A 19,439-nucleotide genomic window follows, 5' to 3' on the forward strand; every position below is an offset into this window, starting at 1 on the left:
TAGTACTACATGTGAATGGGAGAAGAGAAACCTCAAAATTATTATCTCTGATAGAATATCATTGCAATTTCCTTTATAGATATATATATATATATATATATATATATATATTGAGTGGTGGAACTTGGCGGGGCCATGGCCCCCTCCAAGTATAAGGTAGTTCCACCACTGAATGTAATATTCTCAATATTATAGGAATATTTAATTTAAGATTGATTATCAATTTTTGGATAAAGACATCACTCTAATTTGAAAAAAATAATAATGATGATGATAATTTGTTTTAATAATTACTGAGAAAGATTTTGAATCTTTTGTTGCTACCCACACTATACCTCTTTGATGTCACCTGAGCTAACACATTTAATTTTATAAGTTAAGAGTCTCTTTTTCCTAACAAGAATACAATTGGTTTAATTTATCTTTTTTATGGGAGGTTAACTTAATAAAGAACTAAAGATGGGGTGTGGAGTTCAATAATTGGAACCCTCATAATATTTAAAAAAAAATTCCGTGCAAAAAATAATATGTAATTTTTAAAGAAATATGTAAATATACAAATATATAATATCCAAGCATTTTAAAATATTACTTTAATAAATAATGAATAAACAATAAGAGAATACTTGATTTCATACTAATGTCAAATAAATAATAAATAAGTACTAATAAGATATTTTCATTTTATATATAGGGAGGATGATAAATGAATCCTGCCAAATAAACAAATGAAAAAGAGTACCACAAAGTGAGATAATTATTTTGAAGTTTTTGGGAACTTATTTGACATAAATTTTTTTGTGAAATTACGTTTTTATCCTTCTGTAAAACAATATAAAGTAAGCTATTTGTCACTTGATGCTTAATTTTAATAATTTCCCTATGCATTTTCACATTCAAAGTAACCAGTGACCTATAGACCCCCACATTTGACTAGTGGTACAATAAAGTTGCAGAAAATTAGTTTTCACTTGCTACTTAATTTTAGCCAATGGCCTTATTGAAGTAGTCAATTTCGGATCTGAAGTTGTCAATGACAATTTCAGATGCGGAAATGACTACTTTAGATAAAAAAATGACTAAAATTAAGTACCACATGACAATTAACTTCATGCAACTTTTTATATTAGTCAAGTGTAAGGGTTTGTCACTAATTAGCAACTACTTCAAATAGAGAAATGACTCAAATTGCATAGCAAATGACAACTAATTTTTTCCTTTGATTTTTCATAGGGTCACAATAATTTTGGAAAAAAATTATGTCAGTTAAGTTCTTAAAAACTTCAAAATAATTATCTCGTACTCTTATCATTTAGCCATTTATATTGAATTTACTTGTTCTCCTTGAAATAAATTGATTCTTTAGTTCCCCTGCCCCCCCGCCCCCGGGGGGGGTCGTCACTCATTTGCTTGGTTGATGATCATGGGCATGGAGTATGAAACTTTAAGAGGCCCTCTCATTTATTTAGGTCCTGCCTTACCTGTCTAACGGGCAGTCAAAGGGAACTAGGACCTATTGAATTCATATAAATGGAAAAAAATAACGTCCATAAGTATGAACAAATGCAAAAAGAGGATTCATAAAAATGGAACGAACGTACAAAGCTTTCGGAGACCAGAGGAAACATATCCATTTCTCATCTAGCAATTTACAAATGTATGTTCATTCATTCCCACTACCTTTTCAGCAGGGAATACTTCAGACAAACAAACATTTACAATTGAACAAGACGGAGAAAAAATAGGGGCAAAAAGAAGAAGAAGAAGAAGAAGAAGAAGAAAAGGGGGGGCATTCCCGTACAGGTCAAAACCCAAAAAGCTAGGACTGCAAAAATTAAAAACCGAGGAAATGGAGGGAGGGAAAAAGAGACGCCTTTGCTCTCTTTCTCTTGAAGTAATGATGCTAATGAGAGAAGGAAAGAAAACGAAAAGGAGATCGATACCCTAGTCCTTACTAACGTTGACCTCTAACGTTGACAACCCTATGCATCTTAGTTTGGCGAGTCTGATGTAGACAATCTGCTGATGAAAGGGGATATAGCTGCAAGCAACGCCTTTGGACATTCTTCATGCGGTAGATGGCCACATCCAGATATGGCAACCAGTCTCTGCATGTTGATTGGGCATCAGGATTTAGGACAACAGATCACAGAGACAAGGCAGAAATTATGTTGCATGCTAAATGCTAGAATAATTAAAGGAAAAATAACAATAAAGTCCCACAAGACCAAATTAATAACAGTTAAGTTCTGACAAAATTTTCTAAAAAATGAGTTAAAAATATTGATTCAGAAAGTTGCAAATAAGAACTCCAATTACAAACTAAGTTACATTTACAATTTAATGTCTTATCAGTAATCAAAACTCTTGAATTTATAATTATTTAAATCAATATTTGCAATTTAATTTTCAAAAAATTTTATTGGAGACCTAATTGTTATTAATTCCCTCTTTTAGAACTTAATTGCCATCCTCCCTAATTAAAATCTAATGAACCTACTAGCATTCTATTTCAATAATCATTAATGAAGGGTGTAGTTGCTAGTGCTAGGAATAATATCATGATTACTTGGACGCGATACAATATTGTTGAGATACATTCTTCTTTTATCACTTTCTAATTAATGCCATTTATGATGCACTCCCTTGGTACACTGAAAATTGTTCAGAATATATGAAAATATGGTCAAAGAGGGATACTCACAGAATTTACAAGTTTTGAGGCCATAGTTTGGCAAGAGCTGAGAGAGACAAGGGAATCTTCAGCACCAGCAATCACCAACACTGGCACATCTCCCACGGCCTGTAACAATGATTCTGTGTCTTTTGCTGAATGTATGGTTTCAGATGACAATTTTCCAATCTCATGAAGAGCTTCATCCCATCCTTCTACATATAGTGGAGCCTAAAATAGCAAAGAACAGTTATATACATATATACAGCAAACAAGCGTCAAAAGAACCTGGAAGTGAATGCATCATTATAACATGACTAAACAAGCAATCAGAAGACAGACAGATATCACATACAACAGTTGCAAAAGGAGATTCAATGACTAAATAAACAAGAAAAGCAAAATGATTTCGAACCCTCCATTACACTCCCTCAGGAAAAATGTAGAAGGTAAAAAGAACCTGCAAACGAAGATATACATTTACTATAACAAACTCCATACAACAAAGCAGAAAACATATGTTTCGAAGCAAAATGTTCGTTCCAAGACAATATAAGTTTCTGAGATCATAATATAGCATTTATCTGTAGATTGAAAAATAAGTTCAACCAATTATCAAGGAACAATTTCTGGTCATTCTATGTAATAATTATCTTTGTTGCTTGAAACTTACAAGAAGACTGAGAACTTCCTTTTCGTATCAGAAGAAGGAATTAAGTACCTTGTAGAGGCTCAAAACTTCTGTTGTCAGCTTGGTAGAATCATACCAAGCACGCCGATTCACTACTTGAGTGATTTCTATTCTCAATAAAGGGCGAACTAAGTGCTTCTTTCCAAGTGATGTATGCAGAAGGATCCTTGCAAACGAAGGAACCACTTCTCTTGACAAGTTAACATTTAGCAATACAACCCCTTTGATGATAACCTGAATTATACAGAAACGAACTTAGACTCCATCATATGCATAATAGGCACTCACTGCAAAACGTAAAATTCACGTGCAATTAATACTCAGCTTGCACAGGACAACTTCACTGGGCATCATATATGGACAAAAACAGCGTAACCAATAGCAAGTAATACATAAAGAATAATGCACCCAAGTTATCATGGTTAAGTAATTCTTCATCCACATAATCCAGTTTTATGCCTTTTGTTTTGTAGCCTAAATGCATTTTGAATTTTAAGGCGGGCGTTGCACTTGAAGAGCCACGGGTGTGAACCCGGAACCTAGTTCCACAAACGCACAACTTGGTACCACTAGACCCAAGAGTCTCTGGTGCATAAATGCAACTGTAATAGTTGATATGTCTGTGTGTGTCGACATTTTGTTAGTGTGCATGCATGCCAATCCACATGCTACAGAACTAGCGATTATTAACCAATTATTAACCATACAGGAAATAAACAGTTTGGTAAATGTGACCAGGCCAGAAAAATTGTCATGAATTAACACTAAGCAATGTGATGATGCCCAAAAAACAGTGGACGAGTCAAAGGCCTCAGACCTTGAAATCTCCTTTTCTCTCCAAATATGATGATGCCACAACCAGCAGCAGCAGCAGCAAGCCATATGCCACTAAGTGGGGAAATTGGTTTAGGGATCCACCAAATTGGGCAGCCTTAACTGTATGTGTGATAACAGGAAAAGCCCAAAGGTTGTTCCCATCCCTGTCAGGGGAGATGTCAACCATCTCTCCTTTAGAACACAAATAAAATGCCACTAGCATAGCAAAAAAAAAAAATGACGCCCCAAGCATAGCAAAAAAATTGCCACTAATAGCCATTCTAATTTTCTGACTTAGAACTCATCATTTATCATACAATTTAATCTGTCAGCCACTAATAGCCATTCTAATCCATCACAAACAAGACAAGTAAAGCACAGAATTCACATTATTACAAGCTACTGCGAATTTAAACAGATGCTGTTGCTGAATTTCCTATTTCTTATCATTCTTACAAATCAAATAATTGTGTGATTAAATAGGAAATCAGGCCTGCCTTACAGGCAACTTGAGCAACTTTACATCTAGGTAAAATCAAAGCTGCGTTTCATCTCCACACACCAAAAAAATAACCAAATTTATTGTGTTATCTACCTATTACAGAAGAGTAAGAAGTAATCTCACATTAGAAGAATTCATTGATGATTGAACTCTTTGTGCAGCCTTCAAAGCAAGCAGCCCTCCATCGTCATGACCAATAAGCACCACAGAAGAGAAACCAATCTCAGAACAAAATGATAAAAGCAGGTCAACCTGAAAATGCCAAATCATATAAAATCTAATTTCAGATGAAATCTAGCACAGATGCAAAAGTAGCAAATGAAAATGACAATAACAATACAACATCTACAGGTCAATATACCATGAACAAAAGGCAAACAGCTTCACTACTGCATATCTACTGCTAGCCCCCCTGTCTCATTCAACAACACTTTACTCCTTCACCAGTTTCAGCATTCAACACTCCAAAACAACATCCTTTTTTTTTGGATAAAAAAGCACTAATGCACTGTTAAGAACAAGAAAAAAATAATAGCTACACACACTAAGCTATTAGCCTAGGAAGCCAAAAGTAGATTCTCCATTCTAAAAGGGAACCATTCTGATCATACTATGAATAATGAGCTTGGCCAACATCTTAGTTATTTTGTCAAGCCCATGAGGAAGAAAAGAATGCATTCATCACAATAATAATGATAAGGGCTGATCACCTGACTATCAAGCTTATATGGATTAGGTAAATCATTTTCCTCCCACTCCGTTCGACGAGGCCTTGATGTTAGTCCCCAGCCAGGCCTGTCAAATGCAGCAACTGCGCAATTACTTTGTCGAGCAATGGATCCCATAACATGCCTCCAAGAGAAGACGCCTCCACCAAACCCATGCACTAGAACAACACCTAATTCTCCAGTAGTGGTGCCATCCAATTTTTTATCCAAATACATAGGATCAAATTTATTAGTTTCTTCATGTATTTTTTCTAGGCACAAAGCAGGTATGTCTTCAGAAATAGCAGGAGAAGTCATAGGACCATCCAAAAGTGGAGTATGCAGAGATGAGCAATGGAACTGATTGCTATAGCTCCTTTGGAGTTGCCTCTGGATGTTTGGAGATATACTTGTCAAATGCCTATTAAGTTTAGCAAATCCCCCAGCCGTTGATGAAGTGCTGCAGCAAGAATTTGGTTCAATGATGGATGCAGACGACAAGGTATGTGACAGCGAACCAGGCAAGCTGACTTTGTAATGGACAGTAAGTCCTTGACATTTAATGAATAAACTGTCAGAGTCTGCAAGTAATTTGAGCGGCAGTTCTTCATCACAAGTTGTCCCAAAAGGTCTCCGTCTCATTTCACCGTCACTTTTTGGGGTTTTCACTCCACAAGGAGTAGGAGATCGTGGGACCTTCTGGTAGCAGGAGAAAACTTTGCATGAAAGTACCTGCTTAATTTGGCATAAAGGTGGTGCACCAAGCACACTATCAGAACCTCTTACCTCCAGAAAACCAAAACTACAGAAACAATTTACTAAGCATAACCTCAAATTAAAAGGGAGAAAGATAGCTATCACAGACTTACAGCTTCTGGATCAACCCGGTGAAACAACAGCTTTCTCCGCGCTCTGCAGCTGGTTCGATAAGCTACCACAGTGTGTCCAAGGGCAAAAACAACTGATGAAAGAAAGAGTACAGGCATTCCCCATGACTTCTTCAAATGAAGTCTCTGCTTTGAGAGAGAAGCTGAAGCTTCAGCTTCGATGTGAGAATTTAAAGTGAAAACACAAGCTTTTACTGAAAGAAGAGCAACTGAGAGAAAGGAACTCAGAGACACAGTTCCAAGGTAAGGACCGTGTGATAAAGCAGGGCCGTCGCAAATGCTATACACACCTGCAAATATGAAAGAATGAAAAGATTAGGCTGGAAATAACACGAACAAAATTATAGATCGGATCCACTCGTTTCCCTCGACATATTCAGCACATCTAATTCCACACATAAAGGATATAAAGTGAGAAATATAAAATTCATTATGCAATGTGTATAGCGCTAACAAAATTTTAGTGAGAGAGGATAAAACCGATGAAATACTGTCGCTTCCATCAATACGGAAGTAAGATTACTCCCATATTCTATCACGTAGCTACTATCAAAAAGTAAGAAAAAGAAGAAACAATTGAGCTTGAGATTTGTGATTAACTTGAAGATGAGTATCCGGGAAAAAATATAAAATTACTTTATAAGTTTCTTTCAACATGTCAACAGCATATGAGAAATGATTTCGAAACTTATCTCCTTATTTCCACAACTCAATCATCGAACAAACGAATGGTTGGGTAAAGAAGTTAAGCAATGTATCCCCCACGACGAAAAGGAAAAGCAATTCAATTCTTCTAATTTAGAAGTATAGCATTACTTTCACATTCCTGCAAATACCAGCCCCAGAGGGATCATGATGCCCCAAAAAGGTGAGCAAAGTACCATAAAGAAGGGGAAAAAATACAGAAGATAATCATACATATAATGATGAGAGATCTTATGATAGAAACGAGAGGAATGTCTGTCAAGGAACTTCTGAATGTGTATCGACGCAAATGTTCTCTAAAACCGTAACACCTCACGCACGTAAAGCTGGAGATCAAAACACAAGGTACCAACACATCAACCACCGCCACGAGCACCGGCAACGATGTAACCAGCAAGGACGTTATCATTGCCACCATGAAGAACAGCGTCCAAATGCCCCTCCGAACCTTCTCGAAGCATTGCCCTCCCTTCGCCATAATTAAGTAAACCAAGAAAACTCCGGCGATCGCAACACGTGCTGACGAGGCGGTTATGATCGTTTATTTTCCCAATTGATTAATCAGACAGAGATCTATGATGGTAAGGCCTCAACAGGCAACAAAAACCCTAACTAGTAACAACGTAGTGTTCTCCGTCAGAGGCTCATCTGACATTTCCGGCGAGCAGAAGAATAGGAAGTTGAACGTTGGAGAAATGATTGCCCGTGAAGAGGCGAAGAATGCTGCGGAAGATGGAAGTGAACTAGGGTTACAGAAAGACTTTGTTGAAGGATCAAAGCAGTCTTTGAGATTTTCAAAAGGTTTGAAATCTCTGCCTTTCTCCTCCAACCTCTTTCTTTCTCGTTTTCTCTTCCTTTCTTTCTGTCTTCCTCCTCTGTGCGTGCTCCTAGTTGGTTTCTTTGGTCTCTGTATTTTATTTTTCATTTTTCATTTTTTTATGAATAATATTAAAAATTTGAAAACAGAGAACCATGTTGCCATTAGTAAATTAATTTAAATCGAATTAAATTAATCAAATATTTGGTGTCCGTTAACCAAGAATCACGAACAATTTTGGGCTTTTGCACCCAGAAAACATTTTTTATTCTGTCACAAATGATGAAGTCAGTTGTCGGGCCAACAAATGAAGTCAATTGTTTTAAAAAAACTTCGTAGGTATGTTTTGTGTTTTTTTAATTACGTCAATAGTCCCTTTGCTTTTCAAGGTTAAAAAAAAAAATTAGTCCCTTTGCTTATATTTCAATTTTTTATTTGATTTTGAATTTTTAATAACCTGCCTTAATTTTGATGAATTTTTGCACTTAACTTATATAAATATTTATTTTATAAAAATTTTATTAGCTGAAAAAGTTTTGAATTAGCAATATTTCACAATTCAATACTTAAAATGCAGAACACATTAATATTTTTTAGGCCTGATAATTCATATTAATATTAATATTAATATTTTTTGAATGATGCATGCAAAATTGAACCATAGCATACAAAATTTTTCAATATAGGAAATCTTGAATAGTGATATTTATTCTTTGAATTTTCTGAAATGTAACAAAAGTTATCTGAATTATTTTTGTTTATAAAAGATCTCAAGAATTGGAAATCTTTGTTGCGGTACAAAGTTATTTAAAAAAAAATTGACACATGACATTGAGGCTACTTGCCTTTTATTTTTTTTCGGCCACCAACTTGTATTTATTTAATTTGTTTTTTTTTTTTTGCCAAGCTATTTATTTAAAGTTTCGTACAAAAGAAATGACATGAATCATTGTCTGCAACCACGCAAGATATCTTAATAAAATCACATGAAGAATATTTAACTTTTAATAATAATTAATAAAATAGTCGTGGGTCTCCTCTGCTCTTTTATTTTATTTTATTTTTCAGAGTCGTCCACTATTATTATTTTAATAAATTTAGGAGTTCAAAGTTCATCTTGAGCCCAGAATTCGTCCTAATTATCATTTAAAAACTTTTATTCACGCATGTTAAGCACTGGGCGACCAAAAACTAATCATCATATCTTAAAGAAAAACACTAATCATCGTCGTCATTATATGTTAAAGTCACATTAGTAAACCTCTTGGACTAGAGAAAAAAAAATAGTAAACTTTAGAAGCATTCAAAAATATTTTTTTAAAGTTGGCAAAAAAAAACTATTTGTAAAAAAAAAAAAGACAAGACAAGTAGAAGTTTGAAATAGTCTAACAATCTTTCTCAATCACATCGATAAAAAAAAAAATCTTAATCACAACTTAGAATTTTATATTTCCATGAATTTGTTAGCATACAAGTAATGTTAAATAATATTCCCTCCTGTTTGTTTTTATTAGTGATTTTTTTAATTTTTATATAAGTCACTTTTTTTATTTTTCATAACCTTTGATGTATATTCAAAAAATGTGCTTTAAAAAATTATTAAAAGAAGTGCAATATTTTAAGTTTTTTAAAATTTGGAGGCCAGAGTAAATTATTTTCAAGATATTTTTATTATTTTAACTGACTCACCTTAATTCTGGTGAGTATAGTAAAATAACATTTTGATATGATAACTCTATTATAAATGAGACGTGACGAGTTTGATCTTGCCCATTACCTCAAATTACTTGACTGTGCTTGTAAGTAGAAGAATAGTATAGTGGAATATTATGTATTTTTCATGATTCATGTTATATATTTTTATGATTCTTTACAATTGGGACATGAGATTAATTTGTTCCTTCAAAAAAAAATTAAACACGAAAATGTAAACATAAAAAAATTAATTATTGCACAAAGTCAAAGTTGATGAAGAGAAGGGAAGTCTTAAGGACAAAATCACATTATTAAAGTTCAATAATAAGTATTATTGCAAAATGCCAGAGTTGATAGCGAGAGAAGGAAAGCTTTGAGACAAAATTGCATTATTATTAAAGTTTAATAATTAACATATAACTTAAGTATTTAGCATGCTTCACCACACTAAGCAAGATGACTGGCTCAAACAAAGGAAACACGGGATCAACACGGAATTATACCATCTAGAACCTTTCATTATTTGCTTTAATTTTTCTACACACATACAAATCAATTGGGAATAAAAAAGTGTTTGTACAAAATTATTTCAATATGCCATTCGTACGGTTTCAACTTTGAACACCATAAACAGTAGACTTCGAAAATGTTGAAATTCTAATAAGGATTAAATCGTAAATTAAATTGCCTCTAAATTATATGCTTAAAGCATATAAAATCCTACATCATTTTTTGTCCAATGTTTCATTCTAATTTTTAAAAATGATAAAATATCATCCATTTCATTAATGAAAGTTAACTTTAATTATTAGTTAATCAGAAAATAGTAGTAAAGAATGACATAAAAAATTCAAAAAAATGCCTTTTATCCTTTTTTGTAACTTTTTTAGTCTTTTTGTATAATTTTTTAATCATTTACTGTAATTTTCAAATTATGAGAATTATAGTAACATGCTTTCAAATTTTAGAGCAGGTAAAGATAAGGATTATAGTAATATGTAATACAAGTTTTTTCAAATTATAATCTCTACTTTGGCTTGGGCAGGTCACATGGTTGAAATCATATAATTTTTTATATAAAATAAATTAAAATAAATAGGAGTGAATGAGAATCCGGTATTCAAAGTCAAACAAAAACATTGAATCCCGTCTGCAGAAAACAACACCGAATTCCAAGAAATTTTCCATGCAATGGACTTGAGAGAAGCCTCCGGAGAAAAACCTGAACTGTCCAAAAAAAGAGAAGCTTCCTCTACTTCTTTTTTAAGATAGAAAAAAATTTAAACGGTTTAAATTTAATATATTTTATTTTTTGATTTTTTATTTATATTTTTTAAAATATATATATATATATATAAATTGTAAATTTTTTAATAAATATAAATTTAATATAGATGATTTAAATTTAATATAAAAAATTTAAATTGACTTTTGAAATATATTCTAGACAATTATGAATAGAACAGTAAATTTATTAAAAAAATTTAATATTAAATTTAAATTATCTATATTAAATCTAAACTATTAGATTAATAAGTATATTTATTAAAAAATTTATAATTTTATATATTTTTTATTTTAAAAATATAAATAAAAAATAAAAAATATAAATATTAAATTTGAGCTATCCGGATTAAACCTCTGCCTCAAAAGAGAGGCAAAGGATGCTTCTCTCAAAGGAGAGAAGCTGAGTCCATTATCGGCGGAAGCCACCTCCTTATGGGTCCCACATTAAATCTTCTTAAAATACACTGGCTAAAATACAGTTAAATATTAAATATATAAATTTTTTTCAACAAAAAATAAAAAAATAATTTGTTATGTTATAAAAAATTAGATATTTGGACTAGATCAAATGCTATTGATAAATACTATCAATTTATGAATAACATTTTTTTTAATTTTTTTTTTTGCCTATCACACATAGTGGGATGAGATTTATTGTTATTTATTTTAATTTTTTTATTTCATCCGTTAAAAAAAAGGAGAACTTGGGATTAATCAATTTAAATTAGGTCCCAACAAATTTTAAAGTGGCAAGCTTTAGGAATTTATAAATTTGACTTTTAATTTTATAACTTTGTTATAATGAATTTATTACTTGTTTTAAAATTTTAACATTATTAAAAAATAAATAATTTTTTCCTGTTCAAATTTGAAATAAAAATTGTAAATTTATTATAACAAAGTTATTAAATGAAGAGTTAAACTTGAAAATTTTTTAAGGTTTAATACGTTGAAATTAGTTTAGACTTAATTTAAATTAATTGATCCTCTTGAAATTTATTTGCCATTCTCCATTAAATATATCTTTCTATCTTTCTTATCAAATGAAGAATATTTTTAAAACATTTATAAAAAAATTAAGATTCCAAATCATATTTAATTGATTTATTGATATTCATAATTTTATTTAAAATTTCTTATAAAATGGAGTAAAGGAATTATTGATTATGTGCATTTACAAATTATAATTGTAATGTGCGTGATCGGTTGATATATCCTACAGAACTAGCATTGTCCTGTGCAAATGGACAAACCTTCCATTTTTTGGGCTTAGTAAGTAAGAAAGATGACTCCACTTCTGCATGATATATCATATGTGAATTATTATCTGATATATTATATTATACCTAGCTTTTGTCAGACGTTTAATTAAAGAAATTTGAGTTGTTTTTATTTCAAACTTAGCTACTTCCATTAAATCTAACTTGACTATATTTATTTTTGGTTAAAATATATAAAACTTTTCTTAATTTTGATATAGTTGCTAGGAAAATTCTCATATTTAAAAGTTTAAAATTAACTTTTATTTTTTTTAAATCACAGACTCTCCTACTATTATTAAATGTTGAAAAAAGAACTTATGTGACATTTGATATGAATTAATAATAATAACACAAAAATTAGAATTTTTATAAACTAATAATAATAACAAAAAAGAACTTCCAGTGAATGCCGCCTAAACTATTAGGTGTTTTTTTTTTAATAAGATGTACTGGTAAGATAATTCAAAAAAATAATTTGAGAGTTTGTGGTTTAAAAAAAAAATATGATGAAGGTTACTTTAAAAAGCGAGGAGGTTATGTACAATTACCTCAAATTTTGGGAAAGTTTTGTATATTTTAATCTTTATTTTTTTTCATTAAAATCACAAATTCAGCTTAGCTATACATCTATATGATTGTAATTTTTTGGCCATTTTATTCTTTGAAATATTATTCCGATCATCATCTAATGTATAATTTGTCCTTCAGGCTCGAATTTACTCTGTCCTTGTCTCCTGGTCCACAACGGTCCTTTTTTTTTTAAAAAAAAAAAAGAATTCCTTTCGCTTTGCAAAAGTTCATGTTAATATAAAAATAAAACTTTATTTATTATCTAATTACTTTTTTCCAAATGATTTTTTCAAAAATATATATTATAAAAATAAGTTTTGACTGTAATTGAAGTTTCCTCACTGAAGTGACATTTTTTAACTGCTCCTAGGTGTTTTATTATTGGAAATATAGTCGGAATCTTTTTTAAAATGACATAATTTAAATATATAAAGTTGGATACTTTTTAAAATTGAGAAAATTTGTACAATGACCTTAAAATATATAGGCCCCAAAAATTCTCAACAAAGTTTATAAAAATTTGGAGCGCGACCTTTCACAAATTTAGTTAGAATTTGATTTTAGTTTTTTTTTTGCCCAACAAAACTTCCCTTAACAAATATAAAATTTTCAGTATTATATATCCAAAATAGAAAAAAAAAATCCTGCATATTTTTTAGATAACAATAACAATTTAAAGGAAATTTTTTAAAATTCTACATTGTCAAAAATTGTTGTTTATTATCTGGTATCTGGTTGAAGTTAATTTGACTTCTCATTTCTAAAAATAGAAGATCAGGCTGGAATTTATTATCTGTCATCAAATTTTCATCATTTTTGCATCTCTTGATAATATCAAATTTTTTGCAAACTCTTTTTGGTCTATTTTAGATAAATAATTATGTGTTTTTCGTATTTTTAATCTGTAATACTATATCATTGATATATGATTGTGTATCAATGATCAACAAGTTGGTAAGTTTCATTGATAGCTTATATATCATTGATATATAATCATAAATTAACATAATTAGACAATAAGACATAAATTTATTTATCATTGATATACAGCTGTATATCAATAATGTAAATCAGTAACACGAAAAAATACATAATTATTTATACAAAACATATCAAACACAATTCACAAAAACATTTGCACTCTTAACTTATTACAAAGAATCAAATACATAAACAAATAAAATAAAAAATTATGAATTTATAGCTTCATTTCCCTGCTGGCGTGCTCCATTTCATACTGTCGATGTCTCTCATAGTCATGAATGTGGCTTGCTCACACTGTATTGCTTTCTTCCATCTTCAAGTTGTTTCTTCCACCATGACTATATCTTATGTTTGTCTCTTTCGTTCGCCTAATTTTTCTCGTTGAGTTTCTTCTAGTGTTTGTAAAAAAAGTATAGTGTTTTAATTTTAAAAATGATAATTTTATAAATTAAATATCAACTAAATATTAAAAGAGATTATTTTTAAAATTTAAAAAATAATAGACTATTTTTTTTATTTGATTTTATGATATAGGTTGTGTGTAGAAAAACCCTTTTAAAATTATATTTTTTTAAAAAAAATTGAACAATCTCATGCAATACATGGAGATGGAGTGTGTATGTGTGTAACTTCTGACCTGATCATTATACATGGCTTTAATGTTAAATTATCAGTGAAAGTAGCATACAACATTCAAAGTGACATTGTAAAAGAAAATGAGAATGTATATTGTTTTTGTTTTGAGGCTGTGTTGATATGGAAGAAGAAGCGTTGATTTAACAATAATAAAGTAATGTTAATATTGGAGACCACGTTGGAAGGTTCAAATCACGATCTCTTCGGCTCAGGTTCAGGTACGCCTTTTACTTTTTCGCACGGCAGCATGCGCGTTCTGATTTTCTGATTTTCCCTTTCGTTTTTTAATTAAGATTTTCCCTTCCTTTTAGTTTTATAAAATGACATTTATTTTCTTTTTTTTTTGCCAATAAAATGATATTTAACTTTGTAAGCCATGTTGCTCGTGAAACCAGCCTCAATGGTTTCTAAAAAATATTAAGACCGGATTTAAAGAAATCGCAACTTTTTACTGTCAAGCCTATTCAAGAGCCTGTTTGGAAACACCTGAAAAATTAATTTTAGTCACAAAATCATAACTTTTATAATTTTTACCTAAATACCTCGCGTTTTCAAAATTTTATTTAACTTCCCAAACTTCATTTTAGTGAAGCAGATTTTTGTTTCATTTTAAAAAATTAATATCATAATCAATTCTTTAAATTTTATACAAACATCATCACATTCTAATAATTAATTTTTTTCTTAATCAATTCCAACAACACCATCAGATTTTATATTTTTTGCTTTTTGAGTTTCATGTATTTTATGTAATGTAAACATAATTTGTCTTATTCATCATTTATTTGTTTTATATTAATAATAATTAAAGTGATTGGCTCGTTGCTCGGAGCTTCATGCGGGGAAGTCAGCCTGTACATGTGGGGAGCTGCATATTGTTTTCAGGGCCATATGCTTTGGTCATGCCCTTCACGTGCTCCCTACAAGCTAGAACCTAGAAGCTATCTTAAAAAATACAGGAAGGGAAAATTACTTCATCCCTTTTTATTTATAAAATATTTTTAAAAAATAATTTTTATTTTAAATATATAATATTTTATAATAATTAAATAATTTTTTTATTTTTACTAATGTGAAATATTTAATACAATTTTATCGTAATTTAAAGTAAAGGATAAAATGAGAGCATGTTTCATTTTTTATAATACTAAAAAAATTATATATAAAATAGTTGAAAGTATTTTTTAATAAAGATATGAAGAAATATTATTTAAGGATCACTAAAAGTATTTAATATTAATTAAGAATTAAAAAATTTTAAAATATCACTATAAGATTAGGGGATTGATTTAAAAATAATTTTATATAAAAATATAATACCACTGTCTTTATTTTGTTCTAATTGATAAGTAGTTATTCGTAAATTAACAAATATCTGTTCATATTTAATAAAAAATCATTCACTAATTAGCAAATTCATGAACCTGAAAGAACTTTGTTGTGGAAAGATATAGTTGTAGATTATGTTTCAACAAATAATCATTCATTAATTAACAAATGCCTATTCACATTTAACAAGTAGTCATTTACTAATTAATAAGTTCAATAATATGAAGTAACTTGATTGTAGGAAATGACAAGCGTATATTATGCTTCAACAAACAGTCATTCATTAATTAAAAAATATCAATTTGCATTTAACAAAAAATAATTCATTGATTGACAAGTTCGATAATTTTGTAGAACTTGGCTGTGAGAATAGACGAGCATGGAATATGTTTCAACAATTAGTCGTTCATTAATTAATAAGTACTTCTTTCATTTAAAAATATAAGGTATTTTTAATCAAATTCACCCCAATAAAGTATTTATCTACCTTCAAACTAACCCTATCTTTTCATATTTATCTCTATTAAATACCCTATAATAAATATAAAGTCATTATTAATACGAGTATTTTTAAAAAAAAAGGCAATGATTACACTTTGAAAGATTAAAAATGTCTTACATTTTTGAATAATCAATCCTTAAAAAATACCTTACATTTTTTAACGGAGAGAATATCTATCTGCATTTAGCAAAAAATTATTTGCTAGCTAACAAGTTTTAAAAAATAAAATAAAAATAGGGGCATCAAGTGTTTTCCCATATAAAATTCTTTTCAAATCAGTACTCTACTCTAGCAGTGATATTTTATAATCTTTTGATTCTTGTTTGATATTAAATTACTTCTATGGTTCTTAGATGATATTTTTCTTATAAGAAATATACATAGAAAAGGCCACTTCTATTTTAATTAATGGTATAATTGAAATAATTTTCTGTTATTTAAGACAAAAGGGAGTAAATATAACACAAATCAATGAACAAATACTCTCATTACAAGATAAAGTTACTTAATTTGACAGTTTTCAAAGAATGATACTTGATATCGTTAAATTAAAAAAACACTTAACTCTCTAATTTTATCATCCACTAAAATTAATTATCACAATAAAATATGTCTAGGGATTGCTCTATATAGTAAGTGGTGTAATTAATAAAGAATAATGTTGAAAAAAAATTAGCTCTAAATTTTTGCCCTATAATTAGGCCGAAAGAAGTATTTTAGTTGAAGACTCTCTCTACCTCTCCATATTCTAGTGATTATTCATAGCATATATGGAAAAAAGGTGAGTGACAACAAACATATAAAATTTGGGTTTGAACCCAAGTGCATAGATTTGAATTTCATATTGGTATGGTGAGAATCTTATTGTTGAATCTTTTCAAATGGTCGAAGATTTTCCAAACCTTAAGAAATCTTCAATAATCAAGTTATCAAGGACAACATGGCCAGCATCCTTTATTTTATTGTCATTTTGAATCTCTTGAGATGAAAAGGCACTCATCATGTCGTTGAATATTAAAGAAATTACTGTGTATTTTTTTTGTTTGTATTCATAAGTAAAATTATAAATTTCAAAAAATATTTATTACATTTGTTTAAAATGTTCTTCTTAAAAATTAATATTTATTTTTATTTGAAAAATTTATTTCATTCGTTACAGAAATAATTTAATTTTAAATATAATTATTACACTTAGCTAATTATTTTAAGTAGTGTGAGTTGATTATTTAATTTCATGTTTGAAAAGATAGTGAGAGTAATTAATTAACCAAAGACATTTTGATGTCACCACTCCAGTAATTAAAGACCATTGTGAAAGTGAGATAAGTGATGATTGACTGATGGCGAATGACGTGATGGTCCAAATTTGCAAACCCCAAAGGATGAAAAGAGAATGTGAGGGAAAAGAGACAAAGCAAAAGAGAGAAGAAAGAAGCCCAAAAAGAGAAAATGGGAGTGCCTGCAACAATTCACAGACCTTAAAAATTGAGTCTATGTGCATATGTAGGATTCCCTTTATGTCACACTTTGTGCAAAAGCAAGTACCATGGCACACGGTACAATCTTGCTTGCCTCACCCTCAAATTAATTACTCATAAGTCTTAGGTAATTAATTGTAAATATTAAAGTTTGACTAATAAATAACTTAAAAATAACCAATTATTTACTTCGTCCATTCAAAAAATATAAAATATTTTTTCAGAAATTATATATTTAAAAATATAAAATATTTTTAATATTTCAAGGTGTAATTATTGCCTTTATTTTAAAAATACCTCTATTAATAATAATTTTATATTTATTATAGGGTATTTAATAGGAGTAAATATAAAAAGATAGGGTTAGTTGAAAAGTAGATAACTACTTTATTGAGAAGTGAGATTCGATTAAAAATATTTTATATTTTTAAAGGTAGTGAGTATTTAGGATTAAATTGAAAATTTTCCTATAAACTTTTCTCTGAAGCATTAATTTTTACTTTAAGTATCTTTTGATTTAATAGTTTCTAATTAACTAAATAGTCTTTTCTAGTTAAAGAATTTTATTGATGGTAATATTGAAAATTTATAAGAATGAACTAATTTCAAGTAACTTTTCTAATTTACATAAAATTGTTAACAGATGCTTATAAAAAAGATTGAAGAGAATATATTTTTTTTAAAAAAGATATTGTTAAGTTTAAGTCTCATGCGTAGAAAAAATTGTTATTAGAAAAATTTTACCTCTATTTAATTTGACTCGAGTCAATTAGAATTAGCTGTGGTTTAATGTAATTTTTTTCTTTATTTAAAAAAAATTATATTACCCGGTGAAAATCTTTATAGCGCCTTACATCAATCAATATGGACTGAAACAAGGGAGATTGATTGGTTTGTGCAACCAAATTTCGGATGTCATGATGTTCTTCTCTACCTTTTGCAGCAGTTGCTTGTATCTCTCCCATGTGCTTCCTGAGTGCACAGATCTTGCTTGTTTTTCTTTTCACACAAAATGATGTCAAATTTTAGTTGCATACCATCCCATTTCAAATCATTTTTAAATCACTCCAAAAGAATATACCTTTGACCACCATGCTCCCTATCTCTCTATGTGTATAATCTCTAATCCTATTCATATGATTGAGAGGGTATTATCTTGATAGGGCATCTCAATTATTTTTATTTTTATCCATATTAAAAGTATTTTATTTTTAGTGTATATATATTTAATAGGATTAAAGTTTTGAACTTATTGAATTTTAAAACATGGTTAATGAAATTTAAATTTAGTTATACCAATGCTTTTCAATTTTGTTGCATTGATGTACATCTATTTTTTATTTTTAAAATTACTAAAATAATTTTATGATTTTTTTAAAAAAATTGTGCAAGCATATCCTCTATTTCTAACATATGAAGTCTCAGTTGAAAATTAGAGGTAGGTGATTAACAATATCTAATAAAATTATGCCTAAGTTAGTTTTTGTTTGGAGAGAATATTAGACCAAAAAAGATGAGGCTAAAACTACCGAAACTTGAAAGAAACAAGTGGGGCAACTCAATTTGCACTAGAAGGAAGAAGACATAATAGTTAGAGCAAATAATTAGGTCATTTTGCTCACACACAATCAAACCCATTAGGTCATAATTTTTAAAATTACTAAAATAATTTTATGATTTTTTTTTTAAAAAATTGTGCAAGCATATCCTCTATTTCTAACATATGAAGTCTCATTTGAAAATTAGAGGTAGGTGATTAACAATATCTAATAAAATTATGCCTAAATTAGTTTTTGTTTGGAGAGAATATTAGACGAAAAAGATGAGGCTAAAACTACCGAAACTTGAAAGAAACAAGTGGGGCAACTCAATTTGCACTAGAAGGAAGAAGACATAA

The 19,439-nt window shown here is 29.5% G+C and overlaps 1 protein-coding gene and 1 non-coding gene across 3 annotated transcripts; both read right to left on the bottom strand.

Moving 5' to 3' along the window:
* Nucleotides 1–1,606: 1,606 nt before the first annotated feature.
* LOC129288929 (uncharacterized) lies at nucleotides 1,607–7,865 on the bottom strand. 2 transcript variants are annotated; one of them, XM_054925745.1, is made up of 7 exons: nucleotides 7,196–7,865; nucleotides 6,260–6,567; nucleotides 5,394–6,122; nucleotides 4,807–4,935; nucleotides 3,396–3,599; nucleotides 2,705–2,905; nucleotides 1,607–2,108 (listed from the first exon to the last, which is right to left on the bottom strand). In XM_054925745.1, exons 1-7 carry the CDS (start codon nucleotides 7,458–7,460, stop codon nucleotides 1,992–1,994), a joined length of 1,953 nt encoding a protein of 650 aa, XP_054781720.1. In that variant the 5' UTR covers nucleotides 7,461–7,865; the 3' UTR covers nucleotides 1,607–1,991. The 2 variants fall into 2 exon arrangements, with proteins under 2 accessions (XP_054781720.1, XP_054781719.1); XM_054925744.1 differs by having other exon boundaries at nucleotides 5,394–6,125.
* LOC129289730 (U6atac minor spliceosomal RNA) lies at nucleotides 4,264–4,384 on the bottom strand. Its single transcript, XR_008588218.1, has one exon. It is a non-coding gene; the product is annotated as a U6atac minor spliceosomal RNA (small nuclear RNA).
* Nucleotides 7,866–19,439: the final 11,574 nt, after the last annotated feature.

Source organism: Prosopis cineraria, unplaced genomic scaffold (assembly GCF_029017545.1).
Source record: "Prosopis cineraria cultivar Desert tree isolate PC_DT_omini unplaced genomic scaffold, ASM2901754v1 PC12, whole genome shotgun sequence".
Classification (NCBI taxonomy): domain Eukaryota; kingdom Viridiplantae; phylum Streptophyta; class Magnoliopsida; order Fabales; family Fabaceae; genus Prosopis; species Prosopis cineraria.